The 17228-nt window shown below is 45.7% G+C and overlaps 1 protein-coding gene across 1 annotated transcript in view; it reads right to left on the bottom strand.

The window, feature by feature from the left end:
- Nucleotides 1–1534: 1534 nt before the first annotated feature.
- LOC310871910 (protein crumbs homolog 2-like) overlaps nucleotides 1535–17228 on the bottom strand; it is a gene marked incomplete at both ends in the record, with an annotated part of 57386 nt that continues 41692 nt past the window's right edge. Inside the window, 10 exons of the mRNA XM_083783547.1 lie at nucleotides 1535–1756; nucleotides 2282–2408; nucleotides 4878–4994; nucleotides 6429–6889; nucleotides 7246–7670; nucleotides 8373–8538; nucleotides 9672–10055; nucleotides 11736–11911; nucleotides 13378–13567; nucleotides 15732–15983. Of these exons, the coding sequence (XP_083639673.1) occupies nucleotides 1535–1756; nucleotides 2282–2408; nucleotides 4878–4994; nucleotides 6429–6889; nucleotides 7246–7670; nucleotides 8373–8538; nucleotides 9672–10055; nucleotides 11736–11911; nucleotides 13378–13567; nucleotides 15732–15983 (2520 nt within the window). The remainder of the gene's footprint in view (nucleotides 1757–2281; nucleotides 2409–4877; nucleotides 4995–6428; nucleotides 6890–7245; nucleotides 7671–8372; nucleotides 8539–9671; nucleotides 10056–11735; nucleotides 11912–13377; nucleotides 13568–15731; nucleotides 15984–17228) is intronic.

Here is a 17228-nt window from a genome sequence, read left to right as displayed (position 1 = left end):
TATTAATTTGTCCAGTAAGAGTATTACAATCCCAATCCCCTTAAATGTAATACCAAAATTCAACATATCTTACAGTGACTTTAACCTTTTTAGAGCACATCACATAATGTGATGTGTAAAGATATTATCTTTACGTAATACATCATCAAAGACAGTCAACATACAGTATATTTACATAGTGACAAAATAAAGTACAGTGGTTTTCCTATTAAGCTATACTTAGTGCACATCGATAGAAAAATACAATGATTCCGAACACCAAAGTCAGTGTCATCCGCATTTCTTTGCAAAACTAGCGAGGGCGTCATTGATGTCCCACAGGTAGATCCGAGTTCTCGGGTCAAATCGATATATAATCCACAAAGTCTCGTTGTTCACAGTGGGTCCAGTAGGGTCACATATAATAGACTCTCCACCCGACGGGAATGCCTGAGTATCGCGCCGCAACAATCCCGAGTGTCCATTTACAGCTCTGAGAGCAAATTGAACAGCGATGACTTCACCATGCAGCCGGTCAGAGAGACGCAGGCCTCTGGGCCATGCAGCCAGTCAGAGAGACGCAGGCCTCTGGGCCATGCAGCCAGTCAGAGAGACGCAGGCCTCTGGGCCATGCAGCCAGTCAGAGAGACGCAGGCCTCTGGGCCATGCAGCCAGTCAGAGAGACGCAGGCCTCTGGGCCATGCAGCCAGTCAGAGAGACGCAGGCCTCTGGGCCATGCAGCCAGTCAGAGAGACGCAGGCCTCTGGGCCATGCAGCCAGTCAGAGAGACGCAGGCCTCTGGGCCATGCAGCCAGTCAGAGAGACGCAGGCCTCTGGGCCATGCAGCCAGTCAGAGAGACGCAGGCCTCTCTGCCATGCAGCCAGTCAGAGAGACGCAGGCCTCTCGGCCACAGTCATGTCCCTATAGTATCCGTGCATGGCCGCCTGGCTGAAGCTCAAACCTCAGCAGTTTCCCCCCCCCAAACAAAGGGCTCAGCCATTGATCACCCTGACCCCAGCCGCCACCTCTGTCCCCGTCCCGTGTGCAGGCAGGCCCCCAGCGTAGCACCATGGTGACAAGGTCCTCTCCATGGACATAGAAAGGTACAGACTTTGCCATTGCCTCTGGGGGGCGTTCGTGTGCACTCAAGTGAGGACAAGCTTCCGCGTTGGTGCTTCACTATAGTCTCGCGTAGCCAAACAACCAGTCTGGCAACGCGAGACTATAGTGCTTCACAGAAGCTTCCGCGTGCGTCACAGAGCGCGAGCAGACATTCGGGGTCTGACAAGTCCCCGGAAAAAGATGCGCTGTGATTGGGCCAGTATAGTCACTTGAATGGCAGCGTGGTGGTCGTAGCGTGCCTTCCGCACTTCCGGCGCACTTCCGCCGCCACGTGGAAACGCGACCCTCCAATGAACTGCAGCGGCCAATTGTTTTATATTTATGGTGCCACCATTCATTCATCGGCCCTCATGGACACCTCTTAATGAACGTCTGTGCTCTGAGGCTCCTTCGTCCTCCTCCTCCTCCTCCTCCCTCTCCTCTCGTCTCGTATCATATCAGCCTCTCTTCGGGGGGCACTTTGAGCACGCTGCCCATCTCCAGCCTCGCCCCCGCCACCTCCTGGTTGCTGGGGCTGTAGGTGCCCTCCGACTGGCGCTTCTTCCGGGCTGTCATGACCAGGAAGGCCACGGCCAGCAGGGCGAGCAGCGCGCTCAGGGTGGTGAGGGGGATCGCCACCAGCAGCCATGGCACTCGCTCCTTCTGCTCCTGTCTCTGTGAGAGAGAGAGAGAGAGAGAGAGAGAGAGAGAGAGAGAGAGAGAAAGAGAGAGAGAGACAGAGAGAGAGAGAGAGAGAGAGAGAGAGGGGATAATAGAAGAGTGTTGCTGCGAAGCCATTTTTTGCCAAGTGCTTGAAAAGCGCCTGGACTACATTTGCTAGTACCTCTAGGCTGCCTCTCAACCCATATACAGTAGTCTGAACGCCATGAATCCCACACTCTGAACGCCGCAACGTGATTATGTTATACTTTAGCTATTGAAAAATAGCAGATCCACAAACTCATAGCTTGTAGATCTGCTATTTTTGTAAAATCATGAAAATGTGGCGCAAATCTTTGAATATATATATTCTTTCGAAGCGAACAATTTTAACAAAAATATTTGCTTCTAGGGGGGGGGTCCCTGGAACAACATATTTTCCGATGGGGGGTCCTTGACATGAAAATGTTTGAGAAATGTTTGAGACTGACCTAGAAACAATATTTTTTTAATATATTATATAATGCGCATTCCACTTACATTGCTTTCACACAGTCTGCCGCTGAATCCGGACACACACTCACACTGGAAGTGATTGAGTCGGTCCAGACAGGTGGCGCTGTTGAGGCACGGGTTGGACTCGCACTCGTCCACCTCTGTCTGACACCTGGAACACAAAGCATCACACATATAGGCTTTAAACAAAACGTGCTCCTCCGTCGACTAAAACTAAGACTACCTTTTTTCACTGACGGACACAAAATGGAAACTAAATGAAAACTAAGCTATGATGACTAAAACTAAGAGTAAATATATTGACAAATAAAAACTAGACTAAAATGTTAGGAAGGGACTAGTGGACAAAAGATCCAGTATAAGTCAGTTTATACTTGCTTGCATGCTGAAAATCAGTAAGTGTAAAATCAGCCATTACGACTGCATCAAGGCCCGCCAAAACTAATTTTAAAGACGACTAAATCAACTGTAGATTTAGTTGACTAAAATCTCATGATATTTAGTCGACTAAAACTAGACTAACGCTAAAACATTCCAGGCGACAAAAATTTGACTAAAACTAAATGAAAACTGTTCAAGAGACTATGACTAAAACTAAAAGCAAATTTTGCTGTAAAAAAAACAACATTTTCCCGGACGCCCCACACAGACCACTGTCACAAATAACCCAACATAATAATAATAATAATAATAATAATAATAACCCAACATAGCCCAAATCTACAAGCTCTCAATACGTCGCAGACTTATCAAGAGCTTGCAGATATTCACTGCACAACATACTGTAGGAAACATGATGGCTTCTATGGAATCCAATACGACGAACAAACACTAATACATATTGTAATAGTCCAGTCCAGTCTTCTTGGAAAAAGGTCCCACATTTTACTTAACTCCACTACAGTCATCGTCGACTACTATATTATGTCAAATGTTGTAGAAGGAACAAAGCAGTTTAGATTCATTTTCAAAAGAATAACTTTTTAATCACCTAATTAAAAAAAAGGGAATATTTTGGGTGTGTTTGTCTCGGGAGAGCACTGACTGCTAGAGAATGCAGAGGGTGGGAGCCAGGCGAAGTGAGAGATGGGATGGGAGCAGAATGCAGAGGGTGGGAGCCAGGCGAAGGGAGAGATGGGATGGGAGCAGAATGCAGAGGGTGGGAGCCAGGCGAAGTGAGAGATGGGATGGGAGCAGAATGCAGAGGGTGGGAGCCAGGCGAAGTGAGAGATGGGATGGGAGCAGAATGCAGAGGGTGGGAGCCAGGCGAAGTGAGAGATGGGATGGGAGCAGAATGCAGAGGGTGGGAGCCAGGCGGAGTGAGAGATGGGATGGGAGCAGAATGCAGAGGGTGGGAGCCAGGCGAAGTGAGAGATGGGATGGGAGCAGAATGCAGAGGGTGGGAGCCAGGCGGAGTGAGAGATGGGATGGGAGCGGCGCCAATTAAGGCCAGAGACAGGGAGAAGACTGATTGATGATAATCTGAGTGCCAGTTTACCATAGGTGGGTTGACGCAGATTTCCATTTCTATTATTCAGAATTTAAAAATGAACTGAAGTAAAGTATGCAGCGTAGTTTTAACTGTGGATGAAGTGATAGGCATATTCATACTTTCTGTGTACTATGTACCCTCTCATGACAAAGTGAGTGGCGGCTTCGGAGTCAAGCACAGTTGTTGACTAAGGCCTCACTCACACTGTTGCAACATACAGCATACAACATTTGTCTTGTGTCTTAATTGTCCATGTTTAATGGCCGCCTCAATGCATTTCCAATGGAAGTCACATGGTTTCACCAAACATTTTTTGTTTGATGCGGGGCAGAAAACAGCCATCAAACAAAACATGTGTGGTTAAACCATGTGACTCCCATTGGAAATGCATTGAGGCGGCCATGACACACAGAACACACAGCAGGACACAAGTGCTAGACGCAAGACACACTTGTGTCTTCAGTCTTCTGTGTGTCATGGCCGCTTCAATGCATTTCCAATGGGAGTCACATGGTTTGAAGACACAAGCTTGTTGCATGGGGGGGGGGGGGGGGGGGCAGAAGACAGCCATGCAACAAGGTTGTGTCATGAAACCATGTGACTCCCATTGGAAATGCATTGAGGCGGCCATGACAAACAAAAGACACAGGACACAAGTGTCTTAGGTGTGAGTGAGGCCTTAACCCATTCTGACCTGAGATCAGATTCATACGAGGTTTCCACTAGACACACACTGGTCTGATTAACCCATTTTGACCTGAGATCAGATTCTAAAAATGTCAGTCGTTCTTCGATTTTTCAAAAAATAGCAGACCTACAAGCTCGTATCGCGCCACTCGGTGGCGCGATATGAGCTTGTAGATCTGCTATTTTTCAATAGGTAAAGCACGACATGACACCAAAATAGGTTCCCGTTCAGAATGGGTTAATAGACTGTTCGACCTCTGGGTGTAACGCAAAGGAAAGAAGAAGACTAAATCTGTACTTAAGACATACGGACAATCGGACATACATATGGACACACAAAGCTGTGCATATAGAAGACGGTGTGTCCCACCGCTCAAAAAACAGGACTAAAGTTTGGACGGGTGTGCATGCAGCGCTGCATGCAACAGTAACATGACTCACCGGCTCCCAGTGTATCCCGGCTGACAGGTGCAGTTTCCCCCCCAGACGCCTCCCATGCACACGCCTCCGTTCAGACACTCTGTACGGGCGTCGCACGCCACCGGAGGGAAACGCCATCTATGGGACACACACAGAAAACATTAGGGGTTAGGCCTGTCAAAAAAAACGATTCGAGTTAGAATCGCGATTCTAATGCCGTCCGATTCAGAATCGATTCTCATTTTCCAAAAATCGATTTCTTTTTTTCTTTTTTTTTCTTGCACAAATGTACCTGTGCATGCAATGCATTATGGCCTGGGTTTCTGCATAGTGCATTTACTACCAGCTAAGCTAAGCCTGCCAATTGTATTTATTTTACACCTGTTTTAATACTAATGTATTGTTCTGGTATTGAGTGAGAAGAGATTTTGTAACTTTTGTACTGGTTCAAATTTGTGCAAGCTAAATAAATGAGACATTTTCTTACTCTTGGATTTAACCTTTGTGTGTTTAAATCATTCAGTTGATAAAACCTTTACAATTATACAAGCTTTTTACTAAATGTACTGCTTTCATGCCAGAAGACTGGAGTAGATCATGCTAAAATTCTATTTAATTGTTTTTAATAAATAAATAAAAAAACTGCTTTAGAATCGGAAAAAAAATCTTTTTTGAATCGAGAATCGGAAAAATCTAAAAGATCGTTTTTGAATCGAATCGTCACCCCAAGAATCGTAATCGAATCGAATCGTGGGACACCTAAAGATTCGCAGCCCTATTAGGGGTCCATTTGTGTTCCATTTGTACAGTCTTCTGAGTTACAGACCCATACCAAGTGGTTCTTACTCTAACGATCATTTAATTGGGGATCCCCTGGATCTCCCTCAAGGACCCCCACCTTGAGAACCACTGTCTTAACCCATTCTGGGCGGGAACCCCTTCTGGTGTTTTAAGCATTATGTTTTACGCTTTAGCAGCTAAAGTGGCTTTATTTTTCAATAGCTAAAGTTTAGCTATTGAAAAATAAAGCCAAGCTACGAAGCTTGTAGATTTTTTGAAAGATCCTGAAAATGTGGCGCAAATCTTTGAATATATATTCTTTCAGAGCAAACATTTTGAACTCAAATCTTTTCTTCTGGGGGAGTCTCTGGAACAACATATTTTCAGATGGGGGGTTAGGGCCAAATACAACATCCTATCATTAGCTAAAGCCCTCCCCCCCCCACACACACACACACACACAAAAAGAGAGAAAGGATTGTAAATGGTAAATGGTGCATTTATATAGCGCCTTTATCCAAGGCGCTTTACAGAGATTGTGCATTACATTCACCCATTCACACACACATTCATACACCGATGGCAGAGGAAACCATGCAAGGCACCAACTAGCACATCGGGAGCAATTAGGGGTTCAGTGTCTTGCTCAAGGACACTTCGACAGTAACTCTGGGGGAGCCCGCGGGTTCCAACTGGCAACCTTACGGTTACCATCCAGGCACTCTATACCCCTGAGCCACCGCCGCCCCTGTATCCCCCAGCCCAGCCCAGACACGTGTCCCGTATACTCACTGGCATCGTTTCCCCGTGTACCCCGTGGGACAGGTGCACGTGTGTCGCCCCCCCTCCTCCAGGCAGCTGCCCCCGTTCTCGCAGCTGAACTCCAGGCAGTCGTCCACCTCCTCCCGGCAGTCCTTGCCCGTGTACCCAGGCTGGCACTGGCACCGGTAGTCCGCCAGCAGGTCGGCGCACGTGCCATAGACGCAGGGCGCCGAGGCGCACTCGTCGGTCTCCGTCTGGCACACGTCGCCCTCCCACCCGGGGCCGCAGCTGCAGTTGAAGTGGTTGAAGCGGTCGTGGCACGTGCCCCCGTTGAGGCACGGCGGCCGCGGGGCGGCGTCGCACACCGGAGCGCCACGGCACCCCGCCGTGGGAACGCCGCGCCCGTCGCCCAGCCGCCGGAACTGCGACGCCTGAGGGGCGTCGGCCGGCGCATCGGCCGTCAGCGGAAGGTAGACTCCGCCCAGCCTCACCTGTTTTAAAACAAACATGGGTGAATTCTCCTTCTACTACACTACAGCACTACAGCACTACAGACCCCCTTCCCTCAAGTAATGCACATCACTGAAAACCCACCTTTCAGCAGGCCAAAGGGAGAGGAAATGATGTGACTACCCCCCACCTCTTTATAACCCTGTCCTTTTTTCCCCCCAATCTTTTTTTATTATTCCTTTTTTTAATGATGATTTGAATTTTGTTGTTATTTTTCATGTCCTAATTATGAATTGAATACCCAGGACCTGAATGTTTTTTTTTTTACTGTGATCTCCTTTTGGACCAAGTGTTTGACTGTAATCTGTAGCGTTTACATTTCTGCCCAATCACTGACCTCCCCCAGGCACCCGGTGAAGTTGGGCGCCAGCCACACGCTGGTGTCGTTGAGGAAGTTGAGGTTCCCGCCGACGCCCAGGCTGCCGCCGGCCCTCCGGCCGTCCACGGTGAGCCGCCAGCGGGACGCGGGCGCCGCGGGGTCCGCCATGGCCAGGCTCACGCGGTGCCACGCCCCGTCCGACACCGGCACCTCGCTGGTGAACGCCAGCAGCTCGCCGTCCCGGCCGCGGAGCTTGACCAGCAGCGTGGAGTTGAGCAGTGCCAGGCAGAAGTGGGCGGGCCCGTGGGGGCCCGCGGTTCGGAGCAGCACTCCGTTCTCCTCTCGGGTGCGCAGGTCCACGGTGACGCTGGTGACCGGGTTGACCAGGGAGCCGTTGGCGCTGTACTGCATGGCGTTGTCCTGGAAGGTGGCTTCAGTCAGGCCTGCATGAAGATGTTCATAAATGAATGAATTGCAATTGCAAGCGGCGAACAGTCGATGCCAGTCGTCCTCACTTCCCACATTCACACACCAACGGTGGCGAGCTAACATGCGAGGCGTCGGCCGGCTCATTGGAGGCAATGTGGGGTTCAGTGTCTTTGCCCAAGGACACCTCGACATGTGAACAACAGGAGGAGCCGGGATTCGAACCACTGACCCACGGATCAATGGACGATCCGCTCTATAGCCACAGACGCCCAAGATTTATGTATGAACTCATGCTATTCTAATTATTTTGACGATAGAGTCATGCTATGTAATAATACCATATAATGCTATGCTGCCACACGCTACTCATTGTCTAGGGAAAGAACCAGTTTACCCCATCTGGGTTTAACCCATTCTGAACGGGCACCCATTTTGGTGTCGGCATCATGTTATGCTTTAGCTATTGAAAAATACCAGATCTACAAGCTCATATCGCGCCACCGAGTGGCGCGATACGAGCTTGTAGGTCTGCTATTTTTAAAAAATCGACAAGAACGACTGACATTTTTAGAATCTGATCTCAGGTCAGAATGGGTTCATCAGACCAGTGTGTGTCCAGTGGAAACCTCGTATGAATCTGATCTCAGGTCAGAATGGGTTTAATGTCGTTTTATCTCAGAGTGAGAGAGAGAGAGGAAACAGTGGGGGGTACTCACACTCATAGCCATCCGGTAGGTCCACACACTGCACGTCGTCAGAACACGGTGTGTCGACGCACCATAACCGGGTCTGGCAGATCCTTCCGGAGAAGTTAACGGGACAATCGCACCGAAAGTCATTCCAGGTGACATTACACCGGCCTTCATTCATACAGGGCTTATTCTGCAGAGAGAGAGAGAGAGGCACACACACACACACACACACACACACACACACACACACACACGCAGAGATTAAAAGTGTATTCAAAGTTAATTGGCAAAATCTCTCATCTGACGTGACCCCAACAGTGCAGTCCAAAACTGTGGAATGCACTTCCCATTGCAGTCAGAACTGCAGCATCACTCCCAATCTTCCGCCGTAGTCTGAAAACCCACCTTTTCAGACTCCATCATGGCCCATAGCACTTACCCTAACCCCTTAGATAGCACTTCTGTAGACTTAGATAGCATCTGATACAGACTTATAGCATGTTATGTAGACAGCACTATAATTGCATTGTATGTAGTCATAGCACGCCATAGTACATAATGTATAGCATAGTAGTATATATGTATAGTTTCATTATATAGATATTCCACTGTTACTTTCTTAGCTTACGCATGTTTCATGATAAATGCTTTTATGTGATGTATTCCCATGCTTTTGTTCTTGCTTAATGTAAGTCGCTCTGGATTAAGAGCGTCTGCTAAAGGCCTAAATTGTAATTTGTAAATTGTGCAAGCTGAAGAGAAGCCTGCACATTCTTCCACCTACAGTTCACAGGTAACTGCTAGATCCAAATTCTTCAGGACTATAATGCCTTGGGAGACTTGGAAAAAGCAGCATTGTTTTATGCATTACATACAGTAGTACATTTTATAATACAACATTAAAAATTATAATAAATTATGATGCTTCATGTGATTTTTTTTCTACATTTTATAATTTAAGAAATTGTATTAACTGTAGTAACGAGCATACAGACAAAATGTTAAATTATATACGGATATATTCAATAATATGAAAGAGATTAAAACACTACACTATAGTTATCTATCTGATCACGTGATCAGAATTTGTGATCACGTGATCACATCATTATCAAATGGAAAAAAACGTGATTAGGACATCCCTATAGTATCAATATTATGTTATTATATGTGATTTTGGATATTGTACTATTGTGATATTGCATATGTGTTCTATAATTAAAAAATATAAATATCGGATCGGGGATCGGCAGATATACTCAAAATCAAATGATCGGAATCGGAAAATCGCGACATATCCCTAATTGCTATACTTTTATTCACCTTGCAGGTGTCGTCACTTTGGCACCCCGCCAGCACGTTCTCCGAGGCGGTGGCGCGGTAGATCTGGTCCTCTGTCACCGGGGGGCGCTGCAGGTCTCCCACCGTCAGGTGCTTGTGGTCCAGCCGAATGTCCTGCAGGCAGCCCTTGAAGTGCCCCCCCCACGAGGAGGGGGAGGAGGAGGAGGAGGGGGGAAGCCCCCCAACCAGCGCCACGTCCCCGGCCTCCACGCTGACGTTGCCCAGCGCCAGGTGGTTCCCCGCCGCGGGGAACACCATGTGACCGTAGCGCACCCTCACCGTCACCAGCTGGTCGCGCCCGTCGCTGACGAGCCGCGACTCCGACAGCAGGGTGGTGTGTGGGCTGTAGACGGCCACCGTGCCCTCCTGGAATCAACGAAGGATTGGATTAATTATTTGAATTATTTAGGTGTTTTACAATTTACATGGTTAATAACCCTCTAACACCCGCATTTATTTATACTTGCAAAAAATAGATTTCAACCTTACTACTACTTTGTACTACTAGGACTAAGACTAAAAAATATGTTGAAAAAAATAAAATAAAAAAAGTTTGATGAAAAATTTATAATAATGATATAATAATATAATAAATTAATAATTAACATTTTGGGGATATCTTTCACAATAATGAATAAAACATGTTCTAGGCATTCTAATGATCACAAAAAAACATAATATTACAATTATTTTACCTACTTTTATTAGGGTAAAGGTCAAAAGTCTTAGGTTAAAAAATGTTCAAAATTGCACAGAGTCCAGACATTTTTTATTTGTGTGAATTTCAGCCTCTGTGGGGGGTATTTATATGCCAAATATCATGACCAATGGCATTGAAATGGCATTGCAATGAACATCACTGATGACGTTTAGGTGAAAAAAGAACAGAAAAAAAAAAAAAGTAATTAAATTAAATTAAATTGTTGCTAAAAAGCAACGCTGGGTCTTAGAGGGTTAAAGGTATATAGTGATTTCACTTAATTCAAATATCACTTTGTTTTCTTTCTTTTTTTTGGATGATACTATAGCGTGTGCTGACCATAATAGTTTCTACCTGTACCCAGTGAGCCCTAACCTGACGCTGCCAGATGAGGGCGGTATTGGGTAACCATGTTCCCCAACACAGCACTCATCTGGGATCTCTCAGGCAGTTGAGCTGACAAAAATCCGTTCCGTACCGGACCAATCAGCGTGAGCTAAGGGCGGGATATGTGCGAAACCGGACGTGAAGCTATATAGACACGTCAATATGATTGGTTGTGTTTGCACGCCCACACGGTGATAGACAGACGGTCCCATCCAATCATCTACCAAGTATCTTGAAAAAAAGGAACAGCCCCGTCATCGAATTTGCTTCCGCGATCCCAGATCCCAATAAGCTGTGAAACAAATTTGTGTAGCAAGCTTCTTGGATCTGGCAGCGTCAGGTTAAGTGAGCCCCTGGGGTAAAAAAAATAAACCCTAGTTTCGGTTTTGTTAGCGGGTGAGAAAGCCTTCATGCAATCAGGATGGGAGGGGCCATTCCTCCAATCATGATGGAGTGTGTGTGCTGTTGGCCTGTCGCGTGTCTCCCCTACTGTAGTGCGTGTGCACATGCACATCTTGTTACCGGGGTGGACCACTGAATGCTCCTTTAAATACTTCAGGTGTGTATACTGTATGTAACACCCGGGAATTGAACCCAGGTCTCCCCGCATGGAAAGCCGACATCTTAAACCACTAAGCCAAAGGAATACATGTATCCCCATGACTCGGAGGAGCTTGAGATATTAGACTTTTGAGGCCAACAGGCTGAGGTCGTTACTCGTTAGCCACTTTGCTACATTTACATGAACAGAAGCGACAACCGAAAATCTGTATGCTGAAGCCGAAGCTGATTAAGAGTAATAAGACGTAGACGTTGTGGTTTATGTGCTTGGTGCCCAGCGTGTGTACCTTCAGGTAGACGGTGAGATAGGGGCTCTGGTCTGATGTCAGGCCTAAATGGGTTAAGAGTAATAAGACGTAGACGTTGTGGTTTATGTGCTTCGTGCCCAGCGTGTGTACCTTGAGGTAGACGGTGAGGTAGGGGCTCTGGTCTCGGCTCAGCTGCAGCAGCAGGCCGGTGGGCTTCAGGGAGCGCATCACGAAGGAGATGGTGAAGTTCTCGCCGTGGTCCTCCTGGACGGAGAACGAGGCGTAGCTGGACGAGTTCTCGTGGCCGAACGTGAAGGCAGGGAACTCTGTTGTGGTGGAACAAACGCAACAGTTTTGTCAGTGATTCAGCATCTAAAATATATAGTATACAATTTTTTTTGTTATCAAATGTTTTTTATTTTAAGACAAAAATCACAATAATACACGTTAACAACATGAATGACTTAAAGAAAACAAAACACATATAAAACAACACATAACAGCAAAAGCAAGGAACACAAAAACAAACAGCACAGACCGATCACACAGCGCCGACACAACCTGCCTAGCACAGACCGATTACACAGCGCCGACACAACCTGCCTAGCACAGACCGATTACACAGCGCCGACACAACCTGCCTAGCACAGACCGATTACACAGCGCCGACACAACCTGCCTAGCACAGACCGATTACACAGCGCCGACACAACCTGCCTAGCACAGGAAAAAACGTGTGTGTGTGTGTGTGTGTGTGTGTGTGTGTGTGTGTGTGTGTGTGTGTGTCACTCAGATCGCACTGCCACATAGATCCATTCTTCTTCGAACACGTATACTGTAGTGTATACACATACACAGATGCAAACTCACGTGCTGACAGAAATTCATACTCCACACCACTAAGTTATGACCTTTCCAGAACCAAAAGTGATGTAATGTTTTCCCTATAATTATAATTTATGGAACTTGTTGCATTGCAATTTGCATCTGTCTTGAATTTTGATGTCATTTGGTTTCTGTTAACAAACTGCACTTGTGTGTCTCTCTCTCTCTCTCTCTCTCTCTAAAGTGATTAAACTGACGTTGCTATTAACACATTTGGCTGGGGACCTCCTGGAACCCCCCCCCCCCCCACACACACACACACACACACACACACACACACTTTACAGCATGCTTCTGCTCCAAGCCCCCAGTAAGGCTATCCAACGTTGAAGCTGCCACTACCTACCGAAATGTGGAATTGCAGCACTTTAATGGAGGTGGACGGACGTTCATGACGTCACGTGCGTAAGCCCGGACCTCAAAATGGACGCATTAACGCTTCTGTTAAAGGGACACTTCACCCTTTATGCAAAAAAATATATGTTAATGATGTTTAGAAGCTTTAGAACACTTTCCTGGGGGTCTTTATGTGTGTAATATGTGGTTTTAGATATTTTAGATTGTAGCAGTGAGCCCAGTGTCTCTGATGTCATGGACACTGGTCTCACTTCCTTCCTGGACTACAATTCCCAAAATACTTTGGTGCACTGCTCCTCCTTGTGGATAGGGGGGAGGTCTGTCTTACTGGGTACACATGTAGTCCAGGAAGTAAATGAGCCCAGTGTCCATGACATCAGAGACACTGGGCTCACTGCTACAATCTAAAATATCTAAAACCACATATTACACACATAAAGACCCCAGGAAAGTGTTCTAAAGCTCTTAAATGTCATTAACATATATTCTTTAGCAAAAAGGGTGAAGTGTCCCTTTAATGCTAATGTTCTATATGTTATTACTCTCATACCTTCCTGGCATCGCTCCCCGTGGTACGGCCGGCGGCAGTCGCAGGTGGCTCGGACCCAGGCGTCGACGCAGCGGCCGCGCTGGGAGCACGGCTCCGCCCGGCACCAGTCCTCCTTGAGGCAGCCCAGCACCAGGCTGCCCGTCTCCGCCGGGCCCATGAGGTCCTGGGGCAGGAGGAGACGCTGGTCCACCTGGAAGGGGAGGCATCACTAAAGTCAGGATGTAGTTTCAGTCATATACAGTATAGTCTCTCTTGAATTTGAATACATTTTCATTTAGTTTTTAACTTTTAAGTCACATTTTAGTCGACTGAAATGTTTCAGCGTTGGTTTTAGTCGACTAAGGGCCGATTCATAATCCTATTTTACCGCTGTTTCGGCGCTGTAGTGCCGAAATGATTTCGGCTCGTCAGAAATTTTCAGTAGCACCGAAGAGCCGACTTTAGGACGGTACCCGCCCCCCCCCGAACCTCAAATGACGTCACATTGTAGGCTCTACAGAGCCAAATGACGTCACATTGTAGGCTCTACAGAGCCAAATGACGTCACATTGTAGGCTCTACAGAGCCAAATGACGTCAAATTGTAGGCTCTACAGAGCCAAATGACGTCACATTGTAGGCTCTACAGAGCCAAATGACGTCACATTGTAGGCTCTACAGAGCCAAATGACGTCACATTGTAGGCTCTACAGAGCCAAATGACGTCACATTGTAGGCTCTAAAGTGCCAAATGACGTCACATTGTAGGCTCTACAGAGCCAAATTATGTCACATTGTAGGCTCTACAGAGTCAAATGACGTCACATTGTAGGCTCTACAGAGTCAAATGACGTCACATTGTAGGCTCTACAGAGTCAAATGACGTCACATTGTAGGCTCTAAAGAGCCAAATGACGTCACATTGTAGGCTCTACAGAGCCAAATGATGTCACATTGTAGGCTCTACAGAGCCAAATGACGTCACATTGTAGGCTCTACAGAGCCAAATGATGTCACATTGTAGGCTCTACAGAGCCAAATGATGTCACATTGTAGGCTCTACAGAGCCCAATGACGTCACATTGTAGGCTCTACAGAGCCAAATGACGTCACATTGTAGGCTCTACAGAGCCAAATGACGTCACATTGTAGGCTCTTACAGAGCCGAACCGACTTTTATTCGGCTCTAAAATAGGAGTATGAATCGGCCCTAAGTATCATACGATTTTAGTCTACTAAATCTGCAGTTGATTTACATGATTAAAATGTATTTTGGTAGGCCTTGATGGTGTCGTAATGGAGTTGGTTGCATGCTGAGAATTGCCGATCTACAAGCTCGCAACCAGGCAACCAAGCATGAAATGACATGTCTTAGTTCTACTGGATCTCTTCTCCACTACTGTAGTTCCTCCCTAATGTTCATGTTGATGAAATTGTCCAAATATTTAGTCATAGTTTCAGTCATCATAGCTTAGTTTTGAATTAGTTTCCTCAGTGAAAATAAATTTGGTCAACGAATATTTTTCGTCAAAGCCCAAACCACACCAAAGGGTCCGTTTGGGACAAAAAATGTTTTAACCCATTCTGGGCGGGAACGCCTTTTGGTCTTTTAACCATTATTTAAAACTTTATCTATTGAAAAATAGCAGATCTACAAGCTCATAGGTCTGCTATTATTGAAAAACCGTGAAAATGTGGCGCAAATCTTTGAATGTATATTTTTTCATAGCGAACATTTTTAACTCAAATCTTGAGGGGTTCCTGGAATAACATACAGTATTTTCAGATGGGGGTCGGTGGCCAATTACATCCTTGACATGAAATATTGATACAGAAACAGGTATACTGTATTTCAGAAAACTGTCAGATTTTTTTTTTTTACGTCAGGCCTATAAATGGATTAAAGGTTTTATGACATTAATTTTCATTTATTTTTCTTTTTCTTTTTTCTTTTAGGTTTTATGACCTCAATTACACCCAAAAAACTTGAACTTTGAACATTCAGTGGATTTTCTGTGGTCTGAAGTTTTCTTTGGGGTTTTTTGGGCCTTTTGAGCTACAATGAAAACACAGTGAAACAGTGACATCTGCTGGCAAATCCCATTGACATATATGGGATTTGCAGTCAGTGATGTCACTTACTGCCGGCAAATCAGAGCACCTGTTTGAGCCAGAAAACCCTAGATCACAGAAAATCTACTGAATGTTAAAAGTTCATGTTTTTTGGGTGCAATTGAGATTAGAAAACCTAAAAAAAACAAGAACAATTCCAAAACCTTTTTTTTAATGTCACAATCCCTTTAAGGTAGACCACACCCATGCAACTCCAATTGCAACTCAAGGAGGCTTTAGAGTCGACGGAATGAATCCACTAACCTGGAGGTCCTCCATGCAGCCCACAAAGCCCCTCCCACTGGCCAACCGGGCCAGGTACTCCTCCGGAGCCCCTCCCACGTACAGCTGGCGGAAGGCGCCGGGCTGGAGGAAGAGGAGGTGGTCGTCGTAGCCTTCGTCACTGACCACACACCCTCCCTCGCCGTGGCAGGGCGGTGGACCCTCCACGGCCAGTACCAGCCGGCGGGCGCTCACGCTCACCGTGACCCCGTGCCACTCTCCGTCGTTGACCGGCTGTGAGGATGGAGTATACCAAGGTTATACAATTTACAATTTAGGCATTTAGCAGACTCTCTTAATTCAGAGCAACTTACATTAAGCAAGAACAAAAAAGCATGGGAATACATCACATAAAAGCATTTATCATGAAACATGCGTAAGCTAAGAAAGTAACAGTGGAATATCTATACAATTAAGCTATACAAACTATACATCTATACTACTATGCTATACATAAATTATGTACTATGACGTGCTATGACTATATACAATGCAATTATAGTGCTGTCTACATAACATGCTATAAGTCTGTATCAAATGCTATCTAAGTCTACAGAAATGCTATCTAAGGGGGTGGGGTAAGTGCTATGGGCCATGATGGAGTCTGAAAAGGTGGGTTTTCAGACTACGGCGGAAGATTGGGAGTGATGCTGCAGTTCTGACTGCAATGGGAAGTGCATTCCACAGTTTTGGGGTGGGCAACTGGTGGCCCGGGGGCCACATGCCGCACCTTCACTTAATGCGGCCCACATGTTAATATCAGAATACTGATATAGTATTGATCTCAGCTGTTTACAATTCCAAACCTAGTGTTAAAATGTTATTGTCATTTTGTGTCCAATGTATATGTTAACAGTTCATAAAGTTAACATAACTAAATGCATTTGAAATTCAATAATTTGAAAAATAGCAAACAATTATTCAGGTTTTCAATTCAAATATAGCAAAAATAGCTGATCTAGCTAGCTAGCTAGCGCAGCTATTTTTGCTACGACAGTAACATGCACTGTGGCCCCTCTGGAGTGAGTGTGGAAATATATTGGCCCTCACCATCGTCAAAGTTGCCCAGCCCTGTTATAGTTTTTCATTATAGTTTAATTTTGGTTAGTTTTGAGTCACACATTTCTTTCTAATTCAGTTAGTTTTAATTCGCTTTTAGAGCGTGGGTTTGCTAGTTTTTATTGTTCGTGACGAAGCTTAGTTTTAATGCTAGTATAGGCCTATTGTGTGATGAAAACTATTTAAAAAATATATATATTCAGTTACTGTTGGTAAAGTAAAACTAAGGGCATTTAGTCTACAACTTCAGTTAGTTTCAGTTAGTTATCATCTTTGTTTATGGAACTAAGAACTAAAACAACATTGATTTTACAATATTAATTGGGGGTCCCAGAGACAGAGATGCCATTAAATGGGGGGTCCGTAGACTAATGCATGTCAAACTGGGGAAATGAAAATGGTTGAAAATCACTGCTAGAG

This window comes from Protomyctophum parallelum, assembly GCF_964188405.1.
Source record: "Protomyctophum parallelum genome assembly, chromosome: 15".
Lineage (NCBI taxonomy): Eukaryota > Metazoa > Chordata > Actinopteri > Myctophiformes > Myctophidae > Protomyctophum > Protomyctophum parallelum.
Note: the sequence above shows the minus strand (reverse complement) of the source record. Positions and strands in the feature narration are given on the sequence as shown.